General features: G+C 38.4%; 1 protein-coding gene across 4 annotated transcripts in view; it reads right to left on the reverse strand.

Moving 5' to 3' along the window:
* Window positions 1-799: 799 nt before the first annotated feature.
* Window positions 800-26,642, reverse strand: part of pros (prospero) — a 58,967-nt gene continuing 33,124 nt past the window's right edge. For 2 of the 4 annotated variants that reach the window (XM_069037887.1, XM_069037886.1), the window contains exons 3-7: window positions 12,409-14,558; window positions 12,077-12,349; window positions 11,326-11,507; window positions 6,023-6,182; window positions 800-5,792 (exon numbers count right to left, since the gene is read on the reverse strand). In XM_069037887.1, the coding sequence (XP_068893988.1) occupies window positions 5,613-5,792; window positions 6,023-6,182; window positions 11,326-11,507; window positions 12,077-12,349; window positions 12,409-14,478 (2,865 nt within the window). In that variant the 5' untranslated portion in view covers window positions 14,479-14,558 and the 3' untranslated portion in view covers window positions 800-5,612. The remainder of the gene's footprint in view (window positions 5,793-6,022; window positions 6,183-11,325; window positions 11,508-12,076; window positions 12,350-12,408; window positions 14,559-26,642) is intronic. The other 2 variants (XM_069037889.1, XM_069037888.1) reach the window with 2 other exon arrangements.

The raw sequence follows: 26,642 nt of genomic DNA on the forward strand, positions 1-26,642 counted from the left end.
AATCGAAGATCACTAGATCATTGTCACTAAATATTCATGTGTGTGTGCCCTCTGGTTCTGCATTGCTAAACTACGAACCGTTGCTCTTCCCCTTCTGAGAGAACTCTGACAGTTTTATTACCACAGCAGATTGGTTGGTTTCTGTAATAGTCGTGCGTATATAGAGTTGCCTATATTCAACTTTGAAAGCAAACAGGAAACAATTTCTCACATCTATTCTGATCTCTTCGATTGGCGATAAATTTATAGGTACCTGTTTTTATATATTTTACAGGAAATTGTATTAACCCCTCTAAAATTAATTATTTTTGGCGTAGTGGACGTTTGAGCGTAACTAACTTTTTCAGTATGTCTACGTACTTACGATAAGTGAAACTTTTTCAATAAAAGAAATAAGTATCACTTCAGTTACACGGTGCGATCAACAATTACTTAGGTAAGGGGCGCAAAAATGGTTTTTACTTCCGAACATAAAAGATTCATCTTACTTTCGTAATGGTGTTTTAAATAACGAAGAATGGAAAGAATGGACATATAGTGCTTTACCAGTTTTACTGAGTTTCGGCAAAAATTTCTAGGAATACTTCCTCCATGCATTGCAGCGCATCTGATCTAAATAATTACTGTTGATCGCACACAGTTAAGTAGCCGAGTTTTTGCATCGGTTGCATTGTTTGGACAAAATTATTCCAGACTCGATCGATCATCATAACGAGAGGGTTCGGTGGTGGATTTAGGGAGGAAAAGTTGATTTTGTATCAATCAGAATCAAGAGCGAATGGGAAAAATAACAGTTACGTTTCCAAATAAATGTATATATTTATTATACTGCTCAATGAAAACACAGTCACAACATCTCGATTGTCCCTTGGGGCCATGAGCCTTTGGGGGTCGAAACAATTGCTGTACACCAAATAGTAAAATTGTCTAATGTAACATGGATACGGCACACGCTAAATAAACAAAAGCAACGTAGGAAAGTGCTATCATCGCACACTATGAGTACTTTGTACGTATATAGTATAGTATACGTCGCCACGTCCCCATGCAAACGCATATACCGACATAGCACCCATCTCTGAACCATCCCTCTATATATTATATATAAATTTTTATATACAAATTCATTTAAAAATTCCTAAATCTTAATTTTATTAAATTTATCAACCTAAAATCTCTACAATAATTTTGTCAATACCAAATTTTGATTTACACCAATATAAATATAAAAATACTCTTAAATTTTTACACATATAAACCACCGGATAAGCTTAGAGATGGGAGCGGGAAATTAAATTTTGAGCTATCTCGATTTTTTTTCACATTTTTGTACTAAATATACAATCTTATTCGATTCTCTATCGACGCAATGCCTAACCTTATAATTATACTGTAGTTTCGGAGCCTCGTGGCGCTTAACACCAGTGACTGTGACCCATCTCGACAACCCGCCACTTTTTCGATCCGAGATTACGCCCGACTCGCCGCCCCCGACACGTGGGTGGTCAGCGGTCGGAGTCGAGCTACAAATTTAAACCTAAAAGTATTTGTGAATAATAGCCAAATGAGTGGTAAGTTCGATTTAAAATATCTATGCGACTTGGGGCAGTCACATTTCCAGAAATTTAGATGCCAAACTTTGACATATCAGTGGCTTGAACATGACGATTGTCACATCTTGTCGTTGTCGAGTATTAACAAGGAAGACCAAAGAGTCATCTGGTGACGTGAAATTAAACTTAATAGGGATGGCGAGCGCAACCGTAACGGGGTTCCTTCGTATTGCACTGTTATGGAAACCGGCGGCGGACAGGTGGAGGCGGCGCAAAATTTCGAATTTGACGGCGGACAAAGTCCGCCGAAGAGTGGAAGCGGAATCGTGTTGTCTCGAGTACCTACGAGGGTAGTGAAGTTGTCTGTCAGTTTCCAAAGGTTCTGTGGTCGAGGAAGAGACGTTGCGGTTGCGTTGGCCTTAACAAATAACAATAACAGCTAACGTAATCTGTGTAACACGGGTAACTGAAACCATTGAATCTGTATGTTTATTATCTACTTCTAATCATCAAAGTTACTATATACCACAAATAGTATAGCCTGGGCGAGAGAGTACCTCGTTTCGGCCACCTTAGCATAACAATATAATATTTATGAAATAATCTTATGTTTATGTGACCGAGTGTCTCTGGTGGAAACCGATCAAAAGTACAGTCGGCAGGGCAAGTCCCCGGAAGCGTTTTGGTTGGGCGTTGAGTCTATTTAGGGCCCTTATTTTGTAATTTTTTCGTAAAAACAACTTTGAAGGCACTTTTTGAACGGACGAATTGGCCCAGTGAAATTTTTGAATGAGTAAGTATCCGGTTTAGAAAAATTTCGATAAACTGTATTTTTTGGTTGGTTGCCTTCATTAGCTATTGTTTCAGTTTCAGTGTGGCTTTTTTATGACTATTTCAGGTTGAGAACGCTCCCGAGGACCGATCCTGCCGCAAAACAATGTTTGCTACGAAATGAAATCTGTGGTGGTGGAGGTGGTGTTGTTGAAGGGATGTCGTGCGCCGCGACGCCTCCGCCCCCCGGATACTACGATTAATTGGCGCGGGGGTGGAGGTTGGTGGTCGGGACGCGACCGGACGCGGTAAATCAAGACCTCGACGACTAGTGGCTACGCTGTAACGTAACGATAACGGTAACGCAACAGAGCTCGCAAAGAAAGCGGGAACTGAGGCGAAGTAAACGGAGACACCCGGCGGTTTACCAACAATTGTACATGTATACTACAACCCACACAAAATTCTATGTATTACATATTGGACTAGATTAGTTGATAATTAATTTTATGGAAACGGTTAAAAATCGTCAGTGTCAGGTGATGAAGAACGATACACACTAGCAAATTAATAGCGCTATAACGGTAGGAGATTTTCGTCATAAGAAAATAGAATAAGGCAGATTTTGGTTATACACACTCATATCATTTTTGCTTCGAAATTTAATTTTAAGGCGCAGAGGTGCTTAAAAATAAGCTTGTACTTTTTTCGTGATATTTTTATGTATCATTTTTGAACCGGTGACCTAAACGTTTTTTCCGAACAGTGTTTTGAACCTGTAAAGCAGAATCCTCCTGTAACGAAACTAGAAGAATAACGACCTCCACACGCATACCGTGGCCTCCGCGGAGATAACCCCCCGTGCCAAGATGTCATCCGAATGTGTGTGCATATGGAACCAAACGATGCGAACTCAAAAATTCAAAACAAAATGTCCTCGAAATGGCCAAAAGTTGCAATACTCAGAATGTATAACGGAATCGGAATCATGTTGGGGTCCTACCTAAGGAAGGGACACTACACTACCACCCCCGGTGGGGCTCTTGGAGCGACCTCAAAAATTACTAAGACAGTCTCATCCAGAAAGCAATGTAATTCCTCCGGGACCTTGTTCAGGCCTTTTCTGAATTCATCTGTTGGATTTGTCTTCAACAATTCGGACAGCCGCGCTCGGCTTCTCGCGAATTGAAGTGAGCCCACTAGCTCTTATGTTTTCACATGGTTTTGTTTTATCAACAATTTGAATCATCATCATTGGTAAAAGCTGTGAGATTTAAAGTTAAAGTTGGGTGAATTGTTAAAACCAACAGTAACTTTTTGAGGTCTTCATTGTCAAGTACACGGACTGATGGCGGAATCATAAACAAGAAGATAACCCATCTCACCTACCACCAAGACTAAACCCTTTCTTTGTATTCCCACCATTCCTTCTTGCCCATCATTACCACCAGCCCGCCGCCAAGTAAAAATCTGCAGGATTTGCTCTAAACAACAATTTTAAATTAAAGCACTTAGGTCTCTTCATTATCCCTTTGTCACACACCAATGGTTTACAAACTTTTGTACTTGAAGAATACTCGACTCGCTATTTCTTATCATATTTTAAATCAACACCGAATATGTGCATCGACTACCAGAGACAAACATCTATTGTTATGGAGAGAAAGCTTATTTACAACCGTTTTTATATCAATAATAAACATTATTTGGATTTGAAGAGTCGAGCGTTTGCTTGTTTGAAAACCATCAGCATTTTCGGGTACTTTACAGTCGACAACGTTATATACTTTAAATCTTAATAAATAACTATTTAGATTATAATTTTTTAATTTTGTTTTTCAACTTTTTTTTTAATGTAATGTACCGATCTAGGTCCCGAGAACAGAACCAAAACGTCAACTCAAAATCACAAACATCCAAACCATTAATTTTGAAATGCAACCCAACGCTCAACGACAACCAAATTTAAAAATCAATCTTAAGTGAATGGCAGTCTTACAATTTCGGCAGTATATCGAATATAGGACTTTAGGAACAGCAAAATCACGACCTCGTAGCCTCAATGCAAAGGCTAAGTTAAGAGCTCTCGGGACCTCCTATTGTTTGTGACTTCAACTATTGTGGGATGTGAAGGAAACCATGAGCACGAAATTTATGTACAATTTACGATTTATGGCTCAAAATTATTGTACTCGAAATATTTATCACACTGTAAACTGTCTTCGAACAAAAAATATTCAAAAACAACAAAAAAACAAAAAGCAAAATAAAATTAATACGATTTATTATTACTGACTAGTTGCCTCACACTGTATTTGCATTCACCGTGTAGATCCTACACTATTTGATTGTGCAAGTGATTAAAATTAATTAAATTATAATAAAAATTAAATTGGGACGATATTAAGTAGGTATGCTAACAAAAACAAAAAAAGAAAACATAGCAACTAGTCTAAAACTAAACGAACAAGTTCAAAAAACAAAGATGAAAAGGGCGATAAAGATACGAAATAAATACAAAACAAGGCATACCTACATAATATGGTGAGAAGATGAATCACAGCAATTGTACTTGCTCATTGTATTTGATACAAAATGTAAGAGTAATTGCTGCGATAGATCTTTTTTTTTTCTTCGGTAGCAAACTCTGAAGTGGTTAGTTATTGTGGTTTCAAAGTTCGTTACCGAAAGCGTACATAGAATTATTCGAGAAGGAATAATCGTATGTGGGACTAGTGAAATAAAAACTTTGGTTGAGATAATAATATAATAATACATGATATAAATAAAATTGGGTGATAAATACTATGTACAAGTCGCGTTTTATATACAAGTGGGAAATAAGGGGCAGTTTACAGTGGCGTCGAACGTAACCATGCCAGAAGTAACGCAATGAGAGTGCAGATTTTGAACTTGCTGACTGCTGGTTTAAAAGAAAACAAAGACTTGACGTCATAAAATTCTATCCGGTAAATATTCAGGTAATCACTGGAAAATTGATTGATTTGTGTTCACTGTTCGTTTGAACGAACATAAAGCCTGAGGCGATAAAATTGTCTTTCTGTCAACTAAACACAACTATTTAACAAGAGTGTCCGGAACAAGTTTCGAAGATGGCGTCATAGCGGCGTCCTCCAAGCTCATTCCCAGCAAAACAACATATAAACTGTTGACAGTTTTGTCACGTGTCACCGATTCTCTCTGGTGTTTTTGCCGTGTCTAACGGATGGTACTGCAAGGTAACCATTGGCTACCGTTGGGTACCGGCTCTTCGGTTCGGCTAACCGGTCACTCCAACTGCTCCAGGAAATTGGGGGATTTGAAATATTCCGGGACCGGGTCGTCCAACCTCGAGATTATCTTGTAGATGGATTTCTTCCAAGACTGCTCGGCGTCCCGGCCCTCCTGGATAGCCTTGAAAAACTCCCGGAGCGTCTGCTCCACGACGAACCGGAAGTTTGAAGGAACCTGCAACGCGACCAAATAACTATACTTCGAAATAGGCAGCTGGCAGCAAGCGACGACAATAGGACCGGGATCGAAAACCTCTAGCAAAATAAAAAATAATTGTAGATACGTGACATTGCCGAAGACATCTGCTGATAAAAGCAAACAAAAAACTGTCTTGTACAGGATCGATAGTAACTGATGGATGTTTTCGGGTTTGGCAATTAGATGTCTCGGTAAAAATCACGAACCTGAGGTCCCCATACCTCGATGTGATTGTTTCTGTTGTAGTGCAAATTGAGCACCCGGTATAATTCGGAATCGCCACCGACGTGCAGATCGTCAGCGTTTTTCACACCTTCTGAGACTGCCTGTCTGGCGTACTTCTCCATTTGGATGTAGTAGAACTCCCTGCAACAACAAATATATTTTTTATTTCTGCAATCACATCGTATTTTTCTTTGTACTAATTTTTGAACGAGTTTCGAGATCTCTACAAGCTTAAAAAATGGATATTTGGAAAAAATAAAATTAATAACGTAAAGTGGAAAACTGTTGTAAGAAAGACAATTAAAATACATAATATGTACTGTCGCGAGCAATAAATTTTGGTCGTCAATGTCATTTCAAAATTTGGTTAGATTGTCACAAATTTAAAAAAATTCCCTGCCTGATTATGCTCACGTCAACAAAGTGTCAAAAAATTGAGAAAAAAATGATAATTAATGTCATACAACATGATGATAGGTTATGATATTTACGACTGTTTTACAATGGAGCATTTTCGATTGCGTCAAAGAATGACCTTGACGATCAACATTTATTGCTCGCGACTGTACATATCAAAAATACTCGACAAAAAAATTGGATATTTTTTTAATGGAAACACGTTTTTTGTATCCGATGTGACCCAATTTTATACGGACATTCAAGGAAATAAGTACATATTTTGTTTGGGCCAAAGCTTTTTGAAAAAGAAATTTATACAAACATTTTACCAACGACTGTTTTGTAAAGGCCTTATTACATCATCCATTTGACCTGTTTCAGTTAAGTAATGAAGTTCATTACTTCACTAGTGGTGTAATATTAAATCCCCAAACGTTAATCAAATGAAATAACTATTACGATAATAAAAAATGTTATTTAGGTAACGCAACAAACGTGGGTGATTTTTATTAATCTTGCTCCCTTTAACATTATACATAGTCTACATTATTGAATAAAAAAAGAATCAACAAGTGACAGAATGTTCGTTCGAATTTGATCTTTAGTTTGGCAAATCCTTTGTATGGATTTTATTTAGATAAATTTCAAATGAAGTTTGAGTTTGAGATAAATTAAGAAATATTATCTTGTTTGAAATTTTCAACACTCGAAATAAATCTGTCAGATTAGGTTTTTGGAAGAAATCTCCCATCAAGTCAGAATCAAGTCATTCGTCTCAATTTTCTTAACTTACAGAAGCTTTCTGGCCAATTTCTCTTAAATTTTGCGCATCAGACCCAGATATAAATAGGGACTTATGTTAATGAGCCATCATGGCATTTCAGGTGCCACCTGTGAACTATGCATACCGTACACGTAATGGTGTGTGGATCGATGAATTAAGTGGCAATTACTGCAATCATGGTGATGCCATTCGATTCAATTGTGTCACTTGACCGCCCTCGGATTTTTCCCTCTTGGACCGCTTTCCAAAGAAACACCTCTGAATTACACGCGAGAGCGTCAATCCGCCAGTCGAACCAATTAACAGCTTGCTTATCATAATAATAGAAATGTTTGCGTTTAAACGGTATTAATATTGCCTAAACATGGTAGTGTCATGTCATTGAATCCGAACGCCAATTATAGGCCAATTGGGCATACATAATTAATATGGTTGTATTAGCCATGTTATATTATTAACGCTAACAACTGTTGCTTTCGATTAAACACATTCGCGGCTTGCACCGTTCCGGGGTGGTTTTCGAAAGTGTTTTTACCTAAATCTCTCTGACCTGCACCGAGTTCAAACCCGCATGTTTTTCGTTCTGCATTCAAAGAACGGCATTCTCTACGGAAAAATCACCTGCTGTCTTCGTCACTCAAGACATGCAGGTATGCTAAGCGGTTTTTTTTGTGCGTCGAACGCACTAAAGACCCCCTAATTGTTGAGCGAAATCTTGCAAGGATTTACTTTCCCACCAGGTAAGTCACACGGCAACCGTTTCTTCGAGGCAAAAGACGTTAGCACGCAACAAAAGGTTTCACAGCTGCTTTTTGATTTACCCTCCCCAAGTCGATTCGAAGGGTCCCGGAGACCCCTCAAGACGTTCCCGCAGCGTCTTGAGACACGCGTCTTCAACGCTCGCAAGAGGCTGATTCAGGGCTGCACAAACTATACTACTTCCAACTGCTATTTTGATTCCGGTTTGCTATTTTTTTAAATACAACAAATATCGCATTGGAATTTAAATCTTCACACGGATTTACAAGTGGTCAACGTGAAGCGAAGATTAATTAGCACAAATACCACAAATACCTAATTATTCTATTTAGTTGAAAATGGAACAACGGAAGTAGTTAATTAACCCCAACATTTAATCAGAATTATTAATTGATGTTTTATTGAATGCGTGTATCTGTGTGAAGAATTGGGGTGCTTCCGATTTGGACAACCCTGCATGAGAAAGAAGTTAACGAAAAGGGCGCGCACATGGTATTTGAACAATACTGGCATAGGTGAGCTTGGGGCAGATGTTCAAATTGAGTGCACAAAACCGTTAGGAGTTGCTATCCCAATGTTTTCATTCGAAATTTGCAGGTTTTTAGCGGCATTGTACTCTTAAATCTGCGAAGAAAAATTACAAAGCTGCAATTTACGTTTTTGCGAGTTTGTAATTTTCACCTTTAAAACGAGTAGCGTTTATGCAAATATTTAATGATGCGGTGTTTGTTTATTTTTATTTTTTATCTTCTTATCGATCGTGTGTTTGCCTTCCCAAGGAGTAAGTGTCTTAAAAATTATCATCTTTAATGTAATTCATTTACTGACGTTTACAAAGATTTTGATTAGAAAAATTAAAACCCAAGTGTCTTAAGTAAACAGCACATTTAAGAATTATTTTTAAAGTCATTGTATAGAATTTTTATTTGGAAAGTCGATATCCCCTCATAATAATTTTATTTTATAATGATCAGCGGTCAATAACTAGGCTCCAATTTCTATTATCTGCAAGACTGTAACAGTGGAGTATTTTTAGAACTATGTATATATTTTAAATTAAAAATTTAGTTTCGTTTCTGCACGATCAAGTAACTTTTCTAGAATAGTCATGGAACATTTTTCATACCTGCCACTTTTATTTACAAAATTTACAAACCTAGGAATAAATGCACATTTACTCTTTTTAAAATATGTAATTAGAAGAACAAAACGTTAGTAATATTAGTAATTTATTATGTAGGTATCGGGTGTTCATTTAAATTTATCCTCAATGTAGGTGTTGAAGAGTCGATTGCGAACACACCACGGATTACAGATCACGGATCAGCTGTTTAAATCTAACCTCACTTTTTGCGTTGTTTATGTTTTTACTCTACACACTGACGAGTGGTGCGTTCACAATCGACTTTTCAACGCCAACTGCGAGCATAAATTTAAATGAACACCCGATATTTATTTAACTTTATGGCAAAATTTTAAAGTATGTATACAAAAAACTAAAAGAAAAATTCTTATTTTTGCGAGATTCAGAAATTTTTCACATACAAAATGTTTTATGAATATAAAATATTCCATTAGCACTAACGTGTGTCGTGAAGCTCATTTTGTAAGTCGGTCTTTTTAATTTAATTTAATTTCAAGCCACTGATTTATTAACGCGTCAATTTTTTCATTTTCTGCCATTTTCTGCTGCTCCTTTGACAAAAAATAGTAATAGGAAAGGTAATTTAATGACTTTTCCATGATTTGGGATGAACCCACGACGATTGGGGACCTGGAATGATCCAGACACTGGAGCTTTTTCAGCGTTACAACACCTTGAAATGCTGGTATTATACTGTATGACATTTTCACACTAATCAGCCAACCATGAAATTTTTCCGACCATTCTTTGAAAGCATAACTTGTTAAAAACTTGCTCAATACAGTGTTTTTTAATTAGCAATGACTAATTAGCGTAAACGAACTTAGAAGCGCATTCTGGAATGCACTTAACAATACGAAATTGTCGTCATTGTTGGAAACGACGCTCTCTCGAGTTCTTCCCTTGACTCTCGGGGGTGTATTGCGAAAATAAAGACCAAACGAAAAGACGAACATTTGCATCTTGACCAAATATCAGAGTTGGGGAGGCAAATTGGTCTAAAGTGACCGGAAATGGGGTTTAATGGGTTCGGACCGTGCGTTTTTCACGCCCGTTCCGTTCCCGTCTTACCACATAATTATATCGCAAATTAATTATCGTAATTGGTAATTGATTGCACTGATTGATCTTTAATTACGGACGCACTTACATTAGCGTTATCTCGAAGTAAAAATCTATTATTTTACGGAAGCCTTCCCCCATTAGGTAAATTACAAGTAATTAATAAATAAACTGTTGTTTTAGGGGTTTTAAGTTGAAAGCTCCGGGTGTAACTTATATGTTCCGGGAGGTTTGAGAAAAATTAATGTGCGATTTACTCGGCTAATGACTAATTTCGTGTCAAAGCTAATGAGACCGAGAAAGACGGAGCTAGATCCCAAAAGAAAAACGCCTGTCCTACTAATTAGTCTCAAGACCTTAATTAAGTTATTTTTAATTGAGCAGCACGTTAATGCTGTGGGGATTTTTCATATTTAAGGTTGCATACTCCGTTGCAGTAAGTTGCACAAAGACGGAATGCAGCTAATTAAAAAAAAAAACGTTAATTATGAATTGAGCAGTTTGTTGCGAACGAGCTTCTTGCGGTTTCTGAAGTTCAAAAATTTTCGGTTACGGAAGTAATTAGAGTGCCCCGCTTTATCGATCGATTATTGAAGTAACTTTCGATGTTTTTATGTAAATTCGTTCGACGATATCTGATAAAACTATCAAACGCAAGGCAATTTTCATATTCTTTTATTACTAAATTGGATAGATTAAAGCGTGCGATATTGAATTTCTTATCTTATCACTTGAGGTCCATCTGTTTAAACAGACAACAATAACTTATTCCTGCTAAGCTTTTGTGGAAGCTTTTGTCCGTATTCCACATATTATCGACTCGATAAATAATGAATTTCATTATAATCATGCACCGGATTTTTCTACAATTTAGTACCGCTGATACACGAATGCTCCTTTTGCCCCGGAGCTTACACGCATGCAGCGGTTCTACCAACAAAGCGTTACCGTTTCATTTGCTAGTTGGCATGTATTCGTCGTTGCTGCTTTTAAATCAAAACTCCCGGAAAACTTCTCTATCGTCGTGTAATAGGTACGTGGATTTCTCTTTATGGAGGAGTCTCGTCCCATATTCACTCCGGTCATGATTGCGAAGACGCCGCAATCGATAAAAAAAAAACAATTCAAAGACTCACCTGAAGTTTGAGAACCACTTGACCAGCTGGGCAGTGTTATTCTTATTGAACTTGATATCGGGGAAATACATTTTTAGTACTGCTGAGCTCGGATACCGAACCCAGAAGAACATTAGTTTCGCTTTCCTGAGATGCATCGGTGTCAATGTTGACGAGTGCTCGGGAGTTAAGGAAATATTCGTCTATAGTTGGAAGAGAAAAAAAGTACACGTAATAAAGTAATAGAAAAAAATTGATGGTTCGACGTCGTACAATTTAATTCATTTCATTCATTACTTATATGGCGGAGTGCAGTATTTACTTTTGAAAAACTGAGAGATCTGTGCAGAAATAATTGATAAGTGAAAAGACAAACTAGTAATTTCCGCGAGTGCGGTTATAACTTATTCTTTTTCTTAACCACATGGTAGAGAACACGATACTCTCATACAGTAAGACGAAGACATCAACTATTCATGGAGTGATCTAACTCGCCGTTCCGAAGTGGCTAATAATAGATATCGCGACGAACGAATCAATTTGATAGAAACTTTTTCCTCTTATGTAAAATTTACCGGAAAAACAGGCGTTCCCATGAACAAAAGAATCGTACCGATGTGATTTCGTATCATCAAGAATAAAATGGATTAAATTATAGGGATTCTTGTGGAGTTTAATCGCGACTGTTATTAAACTTGAGTCCGAGGGGAGGTCTCAAAGAAGACCCTCAAGAACTCAGCGATTTAAATTACATGAATAAAACAATACGTACATGGTGATTACTAAGATTTTTACTAAAATCTTTGCATAAAAAGGATATAGTAGGCTGCATTCCATCATAGGCGATGTCCCCTGAGTTACAATCTGAATTTCTATCGCCGTTGTCCATGTTCATGCCCCCGGACGGCGCTCTCAGTTGTCCGTAGTCGGGAGAGCCCCCATGTTGGGCCGCAGCCAGGAGAGCGGGGTGCAGAAGCGTTGGGGGATGGTGGATTGGAGGCGACTCTCGCTCGATTTTGTGCATGCGAGGTGGAGATGACGATGCCTGCAACAACCACCGCGAATTAGCAATTTCGAAGAAAATAAAACGAGTTAATTACAGACCTGCATCGCCATGTGGTGTCCGTGACTTGGTCCATGAAAGAAGGGACTGTAGGGCGAGAAGACCTGAGATTCGTGCAATCCGGGGTTGGGGATCGCCACCGAGGTCGGAAGGGAGACGGGCAACATCGGCGGCGGCTGGTGATATGGGGGCGGCCGGGGCGAACTGCAGGTGTTGGGTTCCATGGAGGCAGGCGACATTCCGATCCCGTCCTGTCCAAGGATCCTGCTGACCGTCCGCGGCGTGATCCTCGTGTCCGTCACCTTATGTCTCTTTTTCTTGGGGGTAACGACGAGGCTTAGCGCCTCGTTCTGTTCGGGGTTTTCCTGCTTGGAGACGCAGAAAGGGTGGTTCATGCCGAAGAGCGGGGCTTGGCTGATGCCCGGAGGTTTGGGAGGCTGGAACATCGGAGGCCTTATGTGGAGGTCGCTGGGTTTCTGCATGTTGTTCATGTGAACGGGCATCATCGGAGGGCAGCCGCTCGTCCCGTTGACCATCTGGTTGTTCGGCGGCGGCGGCGGCGCTTGTGGCCGTTCTGCTACTTTGGTCCGCGGCGATTTTCTGTCTAATAATTGCGAGGCCATCATCAAGTCTTTGTTGAGTTGTTCGGCAGCGGTGGCCGCCTCCGTCTGTTTGCATCTCCTCTGATGGACGAACCTTGACAATATCGAGTCGATCAAGTTTGAAAGAGACGAGGTGATTTCCGATTTGAGAGCGTCGGCGAGGCCTTCCAGGTCCGTACCTGTCGGTGTCATGTTTCTCATAATGTGCAGCCTGTCAGCTATGTTTTCGGGTTTCTGGGTGGGATGATGAGATTGGTGGTGCTGAGCCTGTTGAGCCGCCGATTCGCTGTTCATCGCCGCCACCGCGGCTTCTTTCGCCAGCCGGGCCTCCTGCTCCATGAGGAATTTGTGGCTCACGCCCAAGTACATGGCGGCCGCACTGCTCATGTGCTGGTGGTCATGATGTAGCATGCCGTTATGAAAAGGAGGTCCTGGAGGGCTGATTTTAAGTTTGCTCACCTGTTGTGCTAAACTTGGCGTCGGTTGGTTGTTGGGGGTGGTGCTGGTGGGTATGGGCGAGGGCGGTGCTGATCGTTTACTGTTCTCACTATCACTGGGAATTTCTTCGATCTCTTGGCTTTCTTCGGAGCCCTGTTCCACGCGCGTGCACAACTGCATGTATTTCTGCTGCATTTCGGCTAACTGTTCTTGCATCGTTCTTAATTGCGACTTTAGTAAATTTTTTTCGACGCGTTTTTGTCTGATGGGTTCCGCACTCTCTTCTTCTTCATCGTCGATATACCTTTCGGCGTTGCTGTCGTGCTGTTGGGGTTGGTAGAGTTTTCGTTTCTTGCAGCCGTTGACTTGCGGAGGCGCCGGACTCGACCGCATCCCCGAGACGATGTTCTCCACGCGCGCTTTCTTGGCATCTTCCGGTTTGGCCGGACTGGAGGGTTCCACTTTGGGCGACGGCAGCGATTCCGTCTCCATGCCGTTGAGGGCCTCTTCCATCAGCTCGGCCTGCTGTCGGTCGCCGACTCCGGCCTCGGCGAGGCACTCCTTCATGGCGGCGGCGACTTCGACGTCGTTGCGTTCCGGTTCCGCCTTGGGTTCGTTGTTGTTGTTGTTGATGATGTGGTCCTGGCCGTTGCGCATGTCGTGTTCCAAGGCCAGCAGCTCGTGTTTGCGGCCCTGCAGGATGTCCCGGAGCATGTGGTGGGCCAGTTGCTCGCCGGAGGGCGGACTGCCGTCGCACCGGATCACCGAATCGAACTTGCCCTCTTCGCCGCCTTCGCCGCCGTCGGCCTTCTGCCGTCCGAGCAGCTCGTTGAGCATCTTCGCGGGCGCGAACCCGGGTCCGAACAGACCGAACTGCTGCTGTTGGGTGAAAATTGCGCCGTACAGGTTGTTGCCGCCACCGAGGAAAGTCGGACGCGAACTGAAATTCGGGATCGACGAGTAGGAGTTACGCGGCTCACCGGCGTCTACGCGCTGTCTAGTTCTTTTGGTTTTCTTCAGGAGCTTATCTGTGTACAAACCGAATTCAGTCTCCTCCTCCGATGACATCATAAGTTCCAGCGTTATTGGTCGTTCTGTGCCCCCCTCCAGATATTCGTCCCCACTTTAAGAATAGTCGCCCATGTCAATACCTGCAAGAGGAAGCGACGTCAGTTCGCCGTCACGGCTACTCGAGGAAGAGGGGTTCGAGCACCTGCGGAACAACAACTGTTGATCCACCACTGCCTCGCACGAGCCCGTCTTCCATACAGCTGCACAAATTATACTACCCACAACATCCATATATGTACCTCACCTTCGTTTAATCAAAATTCAAAAAACCTCAAAGCATTCCGCTATATTGTTATCAATATTGATGAGGATACAAAAAGCTGGCCTGTTGTTCCATTTTTCCGTTATTCGAATTTAATTAACGTCATTATTTTAAACTGGCAAAAAGAACTCTGCTACAGCGAAATTCCCTATTTTAGGTATTCATTAATTATTGCTAACCTTCCGGAGTTTAGATGCAAACAATGGCCTTTCGTTTAAACAAAACAAAAAAAAAGGAAAATTTTTTGCGTAAACACGATTATTATGTATCTATGTAGGTATATAAATTTTTTAGATAAGGATATAATTTGGGCTGATAAGACAACGAATTCGAACGACAGATGGTAAAATATTGTGAGAATTTCCAGTAAAGTACACTCCAAGGGCCATATGGCACCGCCTATGCGTTCTCGACGTAAAGACGAGCAGTAGATAACAATGGTGAAAAGCACCGGGGTGTCCTGTCAGATAATCGTCCTCGTTCCCCACTCACAAAACGAATTATTCAAAAGCTAATGGTTTTATACGTCTACGTAAAGTGTTAGTTAACGGAGTTACAAATGGTAAAAATCTGAAAAGCTTCACACACTTGAATTTCATACCTACGACGAGCTTCTGAAAAGACACTTTTTTATAATTACGTCGAAATCAAACAAACTATTAACCTCATGATGATGATGTTCCGCGTCTCGAATTTTTGTTTGTGAATCTATCGAGTATTTATCGTGTTCTTTTAATTTTTTTTAAATGCTAATATAAAACTAATCAGTTATTTCAACAAAATAAATAGGGACAGGACATGTGAAAACTCGTTCAATTTTATCTTTAATTAATGTAAAACTTTGGTCTGATGCTCTTAGGTTTCATTAAATATGTATTTACATATTCCGGCAGTATGATCATATCACAAAAAGACTGATCAATCTCCCCTCGATTTAAAATCAACTTACAAGAATGTGGGAAAATTTCGAGTAATTTTAGAAAAGTTATACTATCTATGTAATTAATTATGAAGGATCTCTTTTTAATTTTTATTTTGGGGTTTAGAATTCGAAAAAATCTGTTGTATCCGAATCATATTAGACCAATATTCAATTATATTTTATGAAAATGCATCTATTTATGTGCTTACAGATTATAACTGGGTTCAATCGTTAAATTTAATAAAGATGAATTCATTTGTTCCAAGCCACAGAATAGGGAAAAAATAGTTATTTATAGCAAAACTTTTTTAGAAGTGGGAAATTTACACGAACGATTAAAATCTATATCAGGAAAAAACTGCACACAAACTGCATAGGTGCATATTTTTGGCAACATCACTATTTCTAAAAATAAAGTTACAGTAGGTACAAAAAGTTATTAATAACACTTGAAAAAATGAATTAGGCAGCGTTCGGCAGCGTCAGCGCTAACCAGCTAAAAGTCGGAAGCTGTCACCGGGGTAGATTGGACTGTGCATATTTACAGTTATTTCTGTAAAATGATGAAGCACAATCAATTATTCGGGAGTGCCGACCGGCTAAATTTGTCTCAATCATTTAAAGTCACCCGGTACTTAATACAGCGTGATCAACAATGAATGAGTCTGTTGGCAATGAAACAATTGAAAAATATTGGTATTTTTTTTGTCTCGTAATTGGTACCGACCGGATGTTTTAACTTAACACGACATTAAAAAAAAATTAGCTTATGTCGGTTATGTTTGTGCTATATCCAAAAATGAACCTTTGATTGTAAATTTCAAATTTGCCTGTCAACACTGTCAAAACTGACAACCGGAAATGCGTTTAGATTACAGTGGTACCAAAATCATTCAAATTTTCATTGTTACCAACAGATTCAGTCATTCTTGATCACGCCATATTACAAAAATGAACCTTTGATGGTAAATTTCAAATTTGCCTGTCAAAGCTGACAACCGGAAATGCGTTTAGATTACAGTGGTACCAAAATTTCATTGTTATCAACAGATTCACTCATTCTTGATCACGCCGTATGTACCGGTGACATTTAATGATTGAATTTATGTTTGTTGGGTTGGCAACATAAGATTTGATGTTGGTACACTTATTTGTCAAATTCAAATATGAGAGTTCAAACGTCAAAATTAATCAAATTGTCATTATCCCCCGGTATCACGCTGTGAAAAAATGCCTATTTTAGACGCATAATTTTGACAGAAACACAACAAATTTCTATACGACCGGTGGTAGAATAAATAATTTTTTAGTGCATTTTGCTATGGTACCAACTTAAAAAACAAATAGTGGTAAACACAATTGACCACTATGCCATATCGAGCAGAAGCAAGTGGTCAGTAGCTAAATCCAGGTAATTATTTGTTTGGTTGCGGAAGCGTTAGATAAAATTTACATTTATTACAATATAATATTTAAAATCAATTGATAAACGCATGTAATAAAAGCCCCGTGGAGTGTTATTGGTTAATTGTGGTGTTGTGCTGGGAATTAAACAAACACCGTAATTAATTCAGTCACAAGAAGTGTTAATAATTACATTTTGAAAGATAAATTTAGACGTTGGTTCGTAATTTGGCGGGAATAATGTTAATAATGAGAATTAAGGTTGATTAGTTTGATTGCGTGGCGTGGCAGCAAACGCTGGTCAGGTCAAGATTTAACCAATGGATACGTCGAATCCGCGCTTTTATCTATATTTTTTCCAATTAGTACTAATTTGCTAGTGGCAAATTGTTTGCCTGGTCGCTTTTAATTAACAACAAAGTTTCGCGCCTTGTGAAGTTTTGTTGATTTTTCCTTCAATTAGCCCTTCCATCTCATTTAATGCCGCTATGTCAATTTTTTCAACCCATCATTGTTTACACAAAGCACTCATCTCTTTTCGTTTCATTAATTTAAAATATGAGCCATGCACCGAGTTCATATTAATTAAGAAAAGGCGCAATGAAACCGTGAAGTAGGTATTCGTATTCTTACAAATAGAAACCGGGGTTGGTCGTATTTGCGTCTCGTCTCCCCTATTCAGACGCATCATCTTAGAGGGCAAAAACAAAAGGCGAGACTGCTCAAGTGCGTGCTCGCACCACCCCGCTTATTAATATCTAAATATACGTCGTTACCGTCTCCAAAGGGTTGTCATTAACATTGCGCGACGATGGAACGGAACCGGAAACCGATGGACGATCATCGAGCCCATCTCCGGCTCGGGCACAATGCTTCTACTTGGAGTGTAGTGATTTTTTATTGGATCGGAAGTGGAGCAATTTAGAGAGAATTTCGATGGTTTTTCTACTTCCGAATGGGACTGGCCGTTACGGCCGAGACGGGGCACGCTTCCAAAGCGTGACAGGAAATTAGAGTGTGGCCTCAAAAAAATTACACGACTAAGTGGTGTTAACACAACTTGAATTGGTGCCAACCTCACCAACGGTATTTGTCACGATAAGCACGTAGGGACGGGACGGGTGTAGTACACAAATTAAGGAGTCTTGGTTGTCTTATCGAATTATAACTCGGATTCAGTTTCCGGTTAACATAACTGCTACTTAAGATAATGGCTTTTCTAGAACTCTGGCGGCGGCGATAATGCTTATAAGAAAACCTACACGTCTAGCTAACATTGAAGTGTCATTGCCAATTTTCGACGTGGGGGACAGGTGTTGGGCCACGATCCGGCAACAAAAAGTCCAAAGGCAAACCGAATTAAAATATGTAAACAATAAGGTGGCATATGGCGAAGTAAGATAAATTTCCGGTGTTGACGTCACGACTGCATGAGTATTTCCGGCCGGTCACGCGAAATGAGCACCCATCAAGGGAATTGTTCCCACCGGTGATATACTCTTAATGAATAAGACACATCAGGTGGTGCTTTATGGATTCCAACGAGGAAGTTACTAGTTACGTAGTCAAATTATTTTTGTGGGTATTTTTCACACGACAGTAGCCATCTGCTGGTCACAGGTTGGACGGAGTCAAACAGAGAAACTGCGTTACCAAAACTGTTCTTAAATAATAATAAATAATAAATACACACTTTCAGGAAAAATTTAGATTGTAGATCAAATAAAATGTGATTTTGTAATAAAACCGGTAAAAATACTTGCATCGCGTTACAATGTTTTTTAACAAAGTTGCTTGTGGTTCCAGAACTTTGAAAGCTCGAGGATAATTCTATAAAAGAAATATGTATTTTAGCCGACCACTATTCTCATTTGTTAGTAGTAGTCCATAGACTATCTACATTGGTAAAAAGCAATTTAGTGCTTTGAAAAGATATTTATTTATTTTTACCATACTTTCCACCTTGGGACGTCCAGACATTATTAGTAGGACTTTCAGGAATCCGTATGTCACAGTTTTGGAACCACTGTCTTAATGTCCAATACATTATATCGGGTGTTCATTTAAATTTCTCCTCAAAGTTGGCGTTGAAGAGTCGATTGTGAACGCACCACTCGCCAGTCTGCAGAGTAAAAGCACAAACAACGTAAAAGTGAGGTTAGATTTAAACAGCTCATCCGTGCTTAGTAATCCGTGGTGCGATCACAATCGACTCTTCAACGCCTACTTCGAGGATAAATTTAAATGAACACCCGACACACTAATAAAACATTAGTTCGGCCACACACCAAATGCAATATTTTATTGCTGCAGACGTCTCGATTAGAATTTACAATAATAAACTATACATATCTAATCTAATTTAACTTACGCTGGAATATCAAGAGCTTTTTCAGATTTTACTATTTTATCACTTTTTACGGTTGACGGTTCAATAGTCTACATAATTCATAACATTTTTATTGTTTTCAAATGTGGTAATTCTTAGATTTTTTGCGTATGTCATTATTAAAGTTCAAATGATTAGGGTTTTTAAAAGAAGCGGCAACATCAAGCATTTCAACTACAGCCGATACACAAATATCAAAAAAACCGCTGCGGTTCCTCATGATTTCTTTTCCGGTTGGATTAACTTATTTAGCCAAACCACAACCTATTTTCTGATATTATGTTTCTTTCAGCAGTGCTGACTCGGATTTTCCGTCTTGGCCAGTCATAGGTACTTTATGAAAGATAACCGCTTATCTATATCCTGGATACCATGAATCATGAGAAAATTCCTATTAAATCAGCTCTAATTCTACATATTTAAATACACTAACAGATAAAGTGGACCTAATTGTGGACCGAAATGCTCATTTAATATCCTGCTCGGCTCCGTTGAGAAGAACAAATCAAAGTAAACCCTTGCTGAGAAAATACGGCCTAAAGGAAGTGCGTAATGAGGAAACTAGGGAGCGAAATAAGGCGGGATTGTGACGAAGACGGAACGATTGGGAGGTTAATTGATGGTTAAAAGTCGAATTAAAATTGATAATTTGTCGTGGCATAATGAAAATGACAATAACACAAAGAAGGAACACAAATCAGCACGATATGGGGGACTACCCAGATTTTGATACTGAACAGGACAGGCGGTTATCTAAAAATGCAAACCGCTACAATTATCAGCGAAGTCACATGAACCGTTTTATTGTGGGTTAAATATAAATACCATTCTATTGTCTTTGCTTGAAACGATAACTAAATTTAAATGCAGAGGTTGCATCAACGAAACGTGATAGATACGAAAGATTTGAGTTTACTTAAAATAATTCAATTTTACATTAACTTAAAAAGTTTATAATAAAATAATAAGAAAACAATAAGAACTGTTTTACACCTTAACTTAAAGGGAAACAGGTTTTTAATTTAAAATATCTGTAATTTTTTAAGAAGCGAATAACAAATATATTCTTAGATAAATAATAAAAATGGGCCAAATATGAGATTTTTGCTGATTGTAATTTATTTTTAAGGGTGAAGTTTAGCCAAATATTGCACAGCAATATCTTGAAGGACAAAAAAACTACTACAAGAAAAGAACCGTTGAAATAAATTTAACAATATTATCTGAAGATCATCATTAAAAAAAATTGACAACTTACAGATTGATATTGAGTAAGCTGAAAATTGTAGATGTGTATTTAAAAAAAACTATATTTTTAAAAGATATTCAGCAAAATTATTCAAGGAGATGACGTGGATGTCGTGTAGAAAGCGTATTTCAAAATAAAATATATCAAAAAATCTGCTGTCATTATTTTCCTCAGCCCTTTTTTTTAAATCTTTTGGTTTCGGCTTCTCTTCTCTTTCGAAGAAATATTCTTTATATACTCTTCAAATTTAGAAAGTAGGATATAGTTTGGAGAGACCATGTCCAGTGTGTAGATAATTAATTGTTTATACCAAAACTGACAAAGCTTTGTGATGACAATTACCGACATGTGGGCAGGTTTGTTTGTTGCAGTGGTGAGACAAAGCTTTCTTTTTTTTGAGTGAAATTGGTTTAGAAAATTTGCATAATATTCTCATGTAATGGTCTACTCCCTTGGGAAATAATCAATTATCATTATTCCTGGAAAAACTGACGCCGTGGCCTGTTCGACAGATGAAATTGTTGTTTGTTTTTTCGGAGGTATCTTTCCACATTCAAGTTATTTTTTACAATTTGAAATCGAAGATGTTTTTGTTGAACAGTGAGCAAGTGCGACACCCATCTTGCAGATATCGTTATCTTAGAAACTTTAGTTTATCAGTAGCGGTCTTGGATTTTCTCATGGGCGATGAGTCATATCTGCGCAAACGACGAATATCGGTTTCAAGTAGGCGCTACAAACCGACCGGAAAACATCGTCGACGTTTTCAGTTTTTATTTAGAGATTTTTCACTGGTTTATCGCTCTGCCGTCGCGCAGATATTTCCAAGGTCACAGCCCATGAGAGAATCCAACACCTCTACCACCTAGTGTAGAATCCATATTAGTTTAATCAATATTAATTTCAGTTATGACTGACAGCGTATTGGCCTCAACAGACAAGCAACTGTCCAGGTTTCAACCTTTAACATTCCCATATATGCCAATTAAGTATCATATTAGGTATGTTAAATTAACTTAAAATTATTCAACCATTAACTTAACAATACCTCTAATTTTTCTTATTAACTGGTCTTGTTTTGCGCCAACGTTTAACAAAAATATTTGCCTAGATCTTTTGTGTACATACACTTCGTTTTTATCGTGGAAAATGTACACATTGAAAATCAATTGATGCCTTTGATTTGCATTAGCATAATGATGATTGGGTGAAAACCGAAGGTAGGACTGGTGGGTGAATGTGGCAACCTAGACGAGCCTCTGGACACACGTACAACATAAACAGCGCTTTTAAAATCAAATTAAAAGCAAAATTTCAATAACGCATAAACAATAAAATAAATGTGGTAAAGCAGAACAATGAGGGTGCACGGCGCAAAAAACATGACAAAAATTAATTTATTTGCGTCGCAAAATACAGTGCCGGAGTCGAATGAAAAATACGCCGGAGCTGGCGACCAGGAGCTAATAATTCCGTATTAATTATGCAGAACGGTGGATGTGTCTGGGATATCATTGCGATCAACTTGATGCATTTCCGGCTTTGCAAAAATAATTTTTTACGTGAGTTGCGAGCAACCCCTGGCGGGTGCGACGGGGAAACACCACCTACTCAATAATTCAAAGTGGACGAAGATATGTAAATAGGTGGCATAATAGCGCGATGAACGTGTCGTCGAGGTACGGAAGGAAGGAAACCCTATCTCCGACATTTCTCTAGGAGACATGGTGGTTAAGAGGATGAGGGAACTTGGATATCTCACGGCGATCAAACTCGACTGAAACTGAATCGTTTGAACCTTTTCAATGATCATTAGGCCAGACAATTCAATATTATGGGCACCTGGTTTCTGTTCCGACCATATTCAATTAAAATTGAATATATCAACGTCACCCGAGCTAGAAAAAATTATAAAGCAAAACAATAATCCACTTAATGCCGGTGAATTAAATAGATCGATACTAACCCTATTTCTTCACTTACATGATATAAACTTATTACTTACACGTTTGTTTATAAAGCAGTTACTGTTGGCGAAGTTGATTGCGCCACACTAAGTGATTGTTCCGAAAACCGGAAAAATTAGCATGACTGGGGAGACCGGAATTTATTACTCGACATCGATAAAAAGACAAGGTATGGGGTGTAAGGCGTAAATTTGAAATTACCTTGAGGACCCATAACCGCAAGGAATATAATAAACATGAAATGTTTTTAAAGCATTTCTTTTTAAAAGTCATTCCGGCCCCCCGTTTCAGATTATAAAACGGGCTAATAAAAAAGACACCTCAATACAATAAAAAAGATCGCTTCTCAGATATATGACATACTTGACATTTGTTCGTTGTTATAACACCTCTATAAAGTGGATGAAATCGGGGAAACTTCCACCCTCAAAGCGACGAAGAGTTAAGGAACTCGTTGCACGTTTTACATCTTTAAGAAATAACGTCGTCATGTTTTACAAATAAAACCGGCTTGATTTGACAATAAAAATTTAAATTGTTAAAATTTAAATTTTATATTGACGTGTATTTGTATCTAGACAGGGTGTTTTGTAATAAACCTTCTCATCTAGGTTGCATTCGGAAAAATAAAATTGTTTGTAATTTATCTTTTAAAGATGTTTTGATTGTGATAATTAATTAAAACTAAAAAATTACAAATTTTACTGGATCAAATAGTATTGCATCAATTAATAATGTAGTGAAAATGCTTGGCATTACCATAATAAAAGTGATATCCTTGTTTTAGAAAGTTTTTAAAATTTGATGAAGTACTAATGAAACTAAAACTAAAATAAAGAGCGTTCAAAAAATGCGTAGTCACGTGGGCTGCTGTTTGCTTTTGTTTCCGTTAACATACATATATGTATGGTATAAAATCGATTCATTGTATTCAACGAGATTTTTTCTGGTTTTTTGATTGTCCTTTAAATTACCTAATGATTTACTTAGAATAAAATATCAACATACCAACTAAAAAGACACCATGCCCTTGTAAGAGACAGGAAACTACGATCTTTCGACCACCATTTTGAAATACACATAAATAACAAAGAAAATAAATAAATGAGAGTAATGACGTTGCAAATGAAAATTTAGCTAAGACAGTGATTACTGTGGTAATTTTAATAGCTTCTCCTTTTGATCATACGGTACAATAGTACCGAATTACTATTTTCTTGACAATTGTCAATACGAAAATGATCTCTAATAAATCTTAACCTAGTTGAATTTGAGAAGAAATTGTAGAATTTAATAAGATAAAAAATGTATCGGAGTGACTAGTAGTGTTTGAGCAAAAATATTGTTAAAAATCACGGAAGGACGATTTAAGGGAACAAAAAATGTGATAGCTAAACTGCAGAAAGTTTACTATTTCATAACAAACACAATTAGTTTTTCAGATATTTTGTGAAAAGTTTAAAATATGTTAATGACAAACCAATATGTAACTATTCAGGAGCACATTGTGAAACATAAAATGGTTTTGCATTACTGCATACTAATTTTACAAAAATTAGTAACGAATGGAAATTGAAAGCACGTTATGTTGTAAATTTCGAGAATATATAATTCCAGAAATAGAATCTAAAGCGAAGAGACTAACAGACGACGGTTATAATTATAAATACATTCCAGCATCAAACCACGGTGATGGAAAAAAGTTAAAAATACGAGATTGGATCCGGACACCATTATTCTATGAGCATTTTACACAAACATTGCAAAATTATATTTTTTTGGCATTTAATGTGACACTTTTAAAAATTGTAAAAATAATCAATCCATTTTAACACTCCAAAATTACTGATGGTGATGATATTGCACTTTCTGCGATTTCTTCGATGTCACTTGGGATGTTAGACCTTAAATTAAACATTTTTGACATGCATTTAGACTTTCTAAATCAGAAACCACAGACGTGTCAAATTCGGCCGAATAGGTAAACGAAATGATAAGCAAAATAGGGGTAACTATGTACTTGATTTTCATGAAATTAATAATTTCGTCATTTTAAATTTTAAACAACCGTTTTAGTCGAAATTCGAAAAAAAATGTATGAAACACGTGGGGAAATGGTATTTTGTGAAACTCATGTGATTTTGCGGGATATCACAGTCGTTACACAAAAATACGCATTTCGTGACTGTTTACATAAATAGCCATTTTCTACTATCAGCTTCGTAACTAGGCTATTGTTAGAGGTATTGGATTCTCTCATGGGCTGTGACCTTGGAAATATCTGCGCGAAGGCGGACGATAAACCAGTGAAAAATCTATGTATAAATAAAAACTGAAAACGTCGACTACTTTCAAATTCAAATAAGGACATACCTACAAATAGCCGAGAGAGAGACGAAACTAACGTAACGAATGACCATGTTTTCCGGTCGGTTTGTAGCGCCTACTTGAGACCGATATTTGTCGTTTGCGCAGATACATATAACTCATAGCCCATGAGAAAATCCAAGACCTCTACCTTGATTAGGAGTCTGTAACTACCAGTTGTGGTAGATGCAATCCCGTGGGACGTAAGTAGATAAGTAATTGGCATTAAACATCAGGAATCTCAAATTGTCAGAACATTGAACCAAACGTCAGAAATCTTTGAAATTAACTGATTTATTTTGACAGCGGAAAGCAAAAGAATCTTGTCAAAAACAGTTATGCTTAAGTCCCTTGGTGCTTAAATGATTATAGTTGCTGTGATATTAATGAAATACCGATATCAGAGATATTGAGAACACTTTTAAAAAAATAAAAGTCCGTCCCTGCAATTGTGCTCCATAACTTGGTATACTTTTACATCTTGTTAGCGCGCCTTGTGGCCATTCATTCCGCATTCAGCGAAGAATTGCAGGAGATATGATTAAAAGCCTCAGAAGATGCTAAATACATCACAGTCAAGCGCTCATCCTTTCGATAGGTACGATCACTTTGTCGTCCTGACTAAATCACTGTTCCACAACTATCATTTTTCCTGCGCCGAAGCGAGAGATGAAGAAATCACATTTTCCACTCGAGATGGTGTACTCTTTACCCCTCGAGCCCCGAAGACCACTCACAACCCTTGCCTCGCGTAGTCTTAACTACGTGATGCAAAGATGTATTGCAACGAGGCTTTCTGTACTTCGCATTCATGAACGGGTTGAAAAAGATGCTGCGGGATTCTTACGGCAAGATTTTACGTTCGCACAATAAAGTATCCCGCACGAGGGGTGATTTAATGGTATTGATATGCGGGGTGCACCCCCCCACTAAATCAGATGCGTTCATCCACACCCCGACAGTGCTTTTTTCGCATTCGGTGCAGACACGGTGTGCCCCCTGAAAATGTCACAACTCCACTTCTATGGCGTCCACTTAATAAAATGATCTAATAATGGCCTAGTTAGTGTGATGACTTCGCGTCACACATTCACACTTGTCGTTAACTGAACACATCCGCTCTCAGTGGCGAAGAAAACGGAAGAAGCATTTAAGTTTATGTGAATTATTACGCATCCAGTTTCGGATGCAAATTTTCCTAAAGCCACCGTCCCAGCTTAATTAGCGATGATGAGTCGGGCATTAAGAGATACACACAAACAATTTTTGCAGGAAATTAATGATAAGTGCTATTATTAATAGAGTCGTTTTTGTGATTATGGCATGAGCAACGGCGAAATCACTGTTCTAAAAATATATTCGATTTAAAGACCGCCAAATGATACGGTACGGTCGGTGGACAGGAAAGAAAATTACAGGAGTCGTTGGCGTCTGATAAAGTTAAGTGAAATGCTGTTAGCGGGAAATTGTAGGTTTTGGGGGCAGCGTTTGGTTTTTTCGTCGCTTTATTCATTTAAGGCCGCACAAACCTCTCATTTCCAGCACGGAACTGATATTCATAGGCGTAAGTACAGGTCGAGGGAAGGTGGAGGCGTAAGAAGAAG

The sequence above is a fragment of the Tenebrio molitor genome, chromosome 2, assembly GCF_963966145.1.
Source record: "Tenebrio molitor chromosome 2, icTenMoli1.1, whole genome shotgun sequence".
In the NCBI taxonomy this organism is placed as follows: Eukaryota; Metazoa; Arthropoda; class Insecta; order Coleoptera; family Tenebrionidae; genus Tenebrio; species Tenebrio molitor.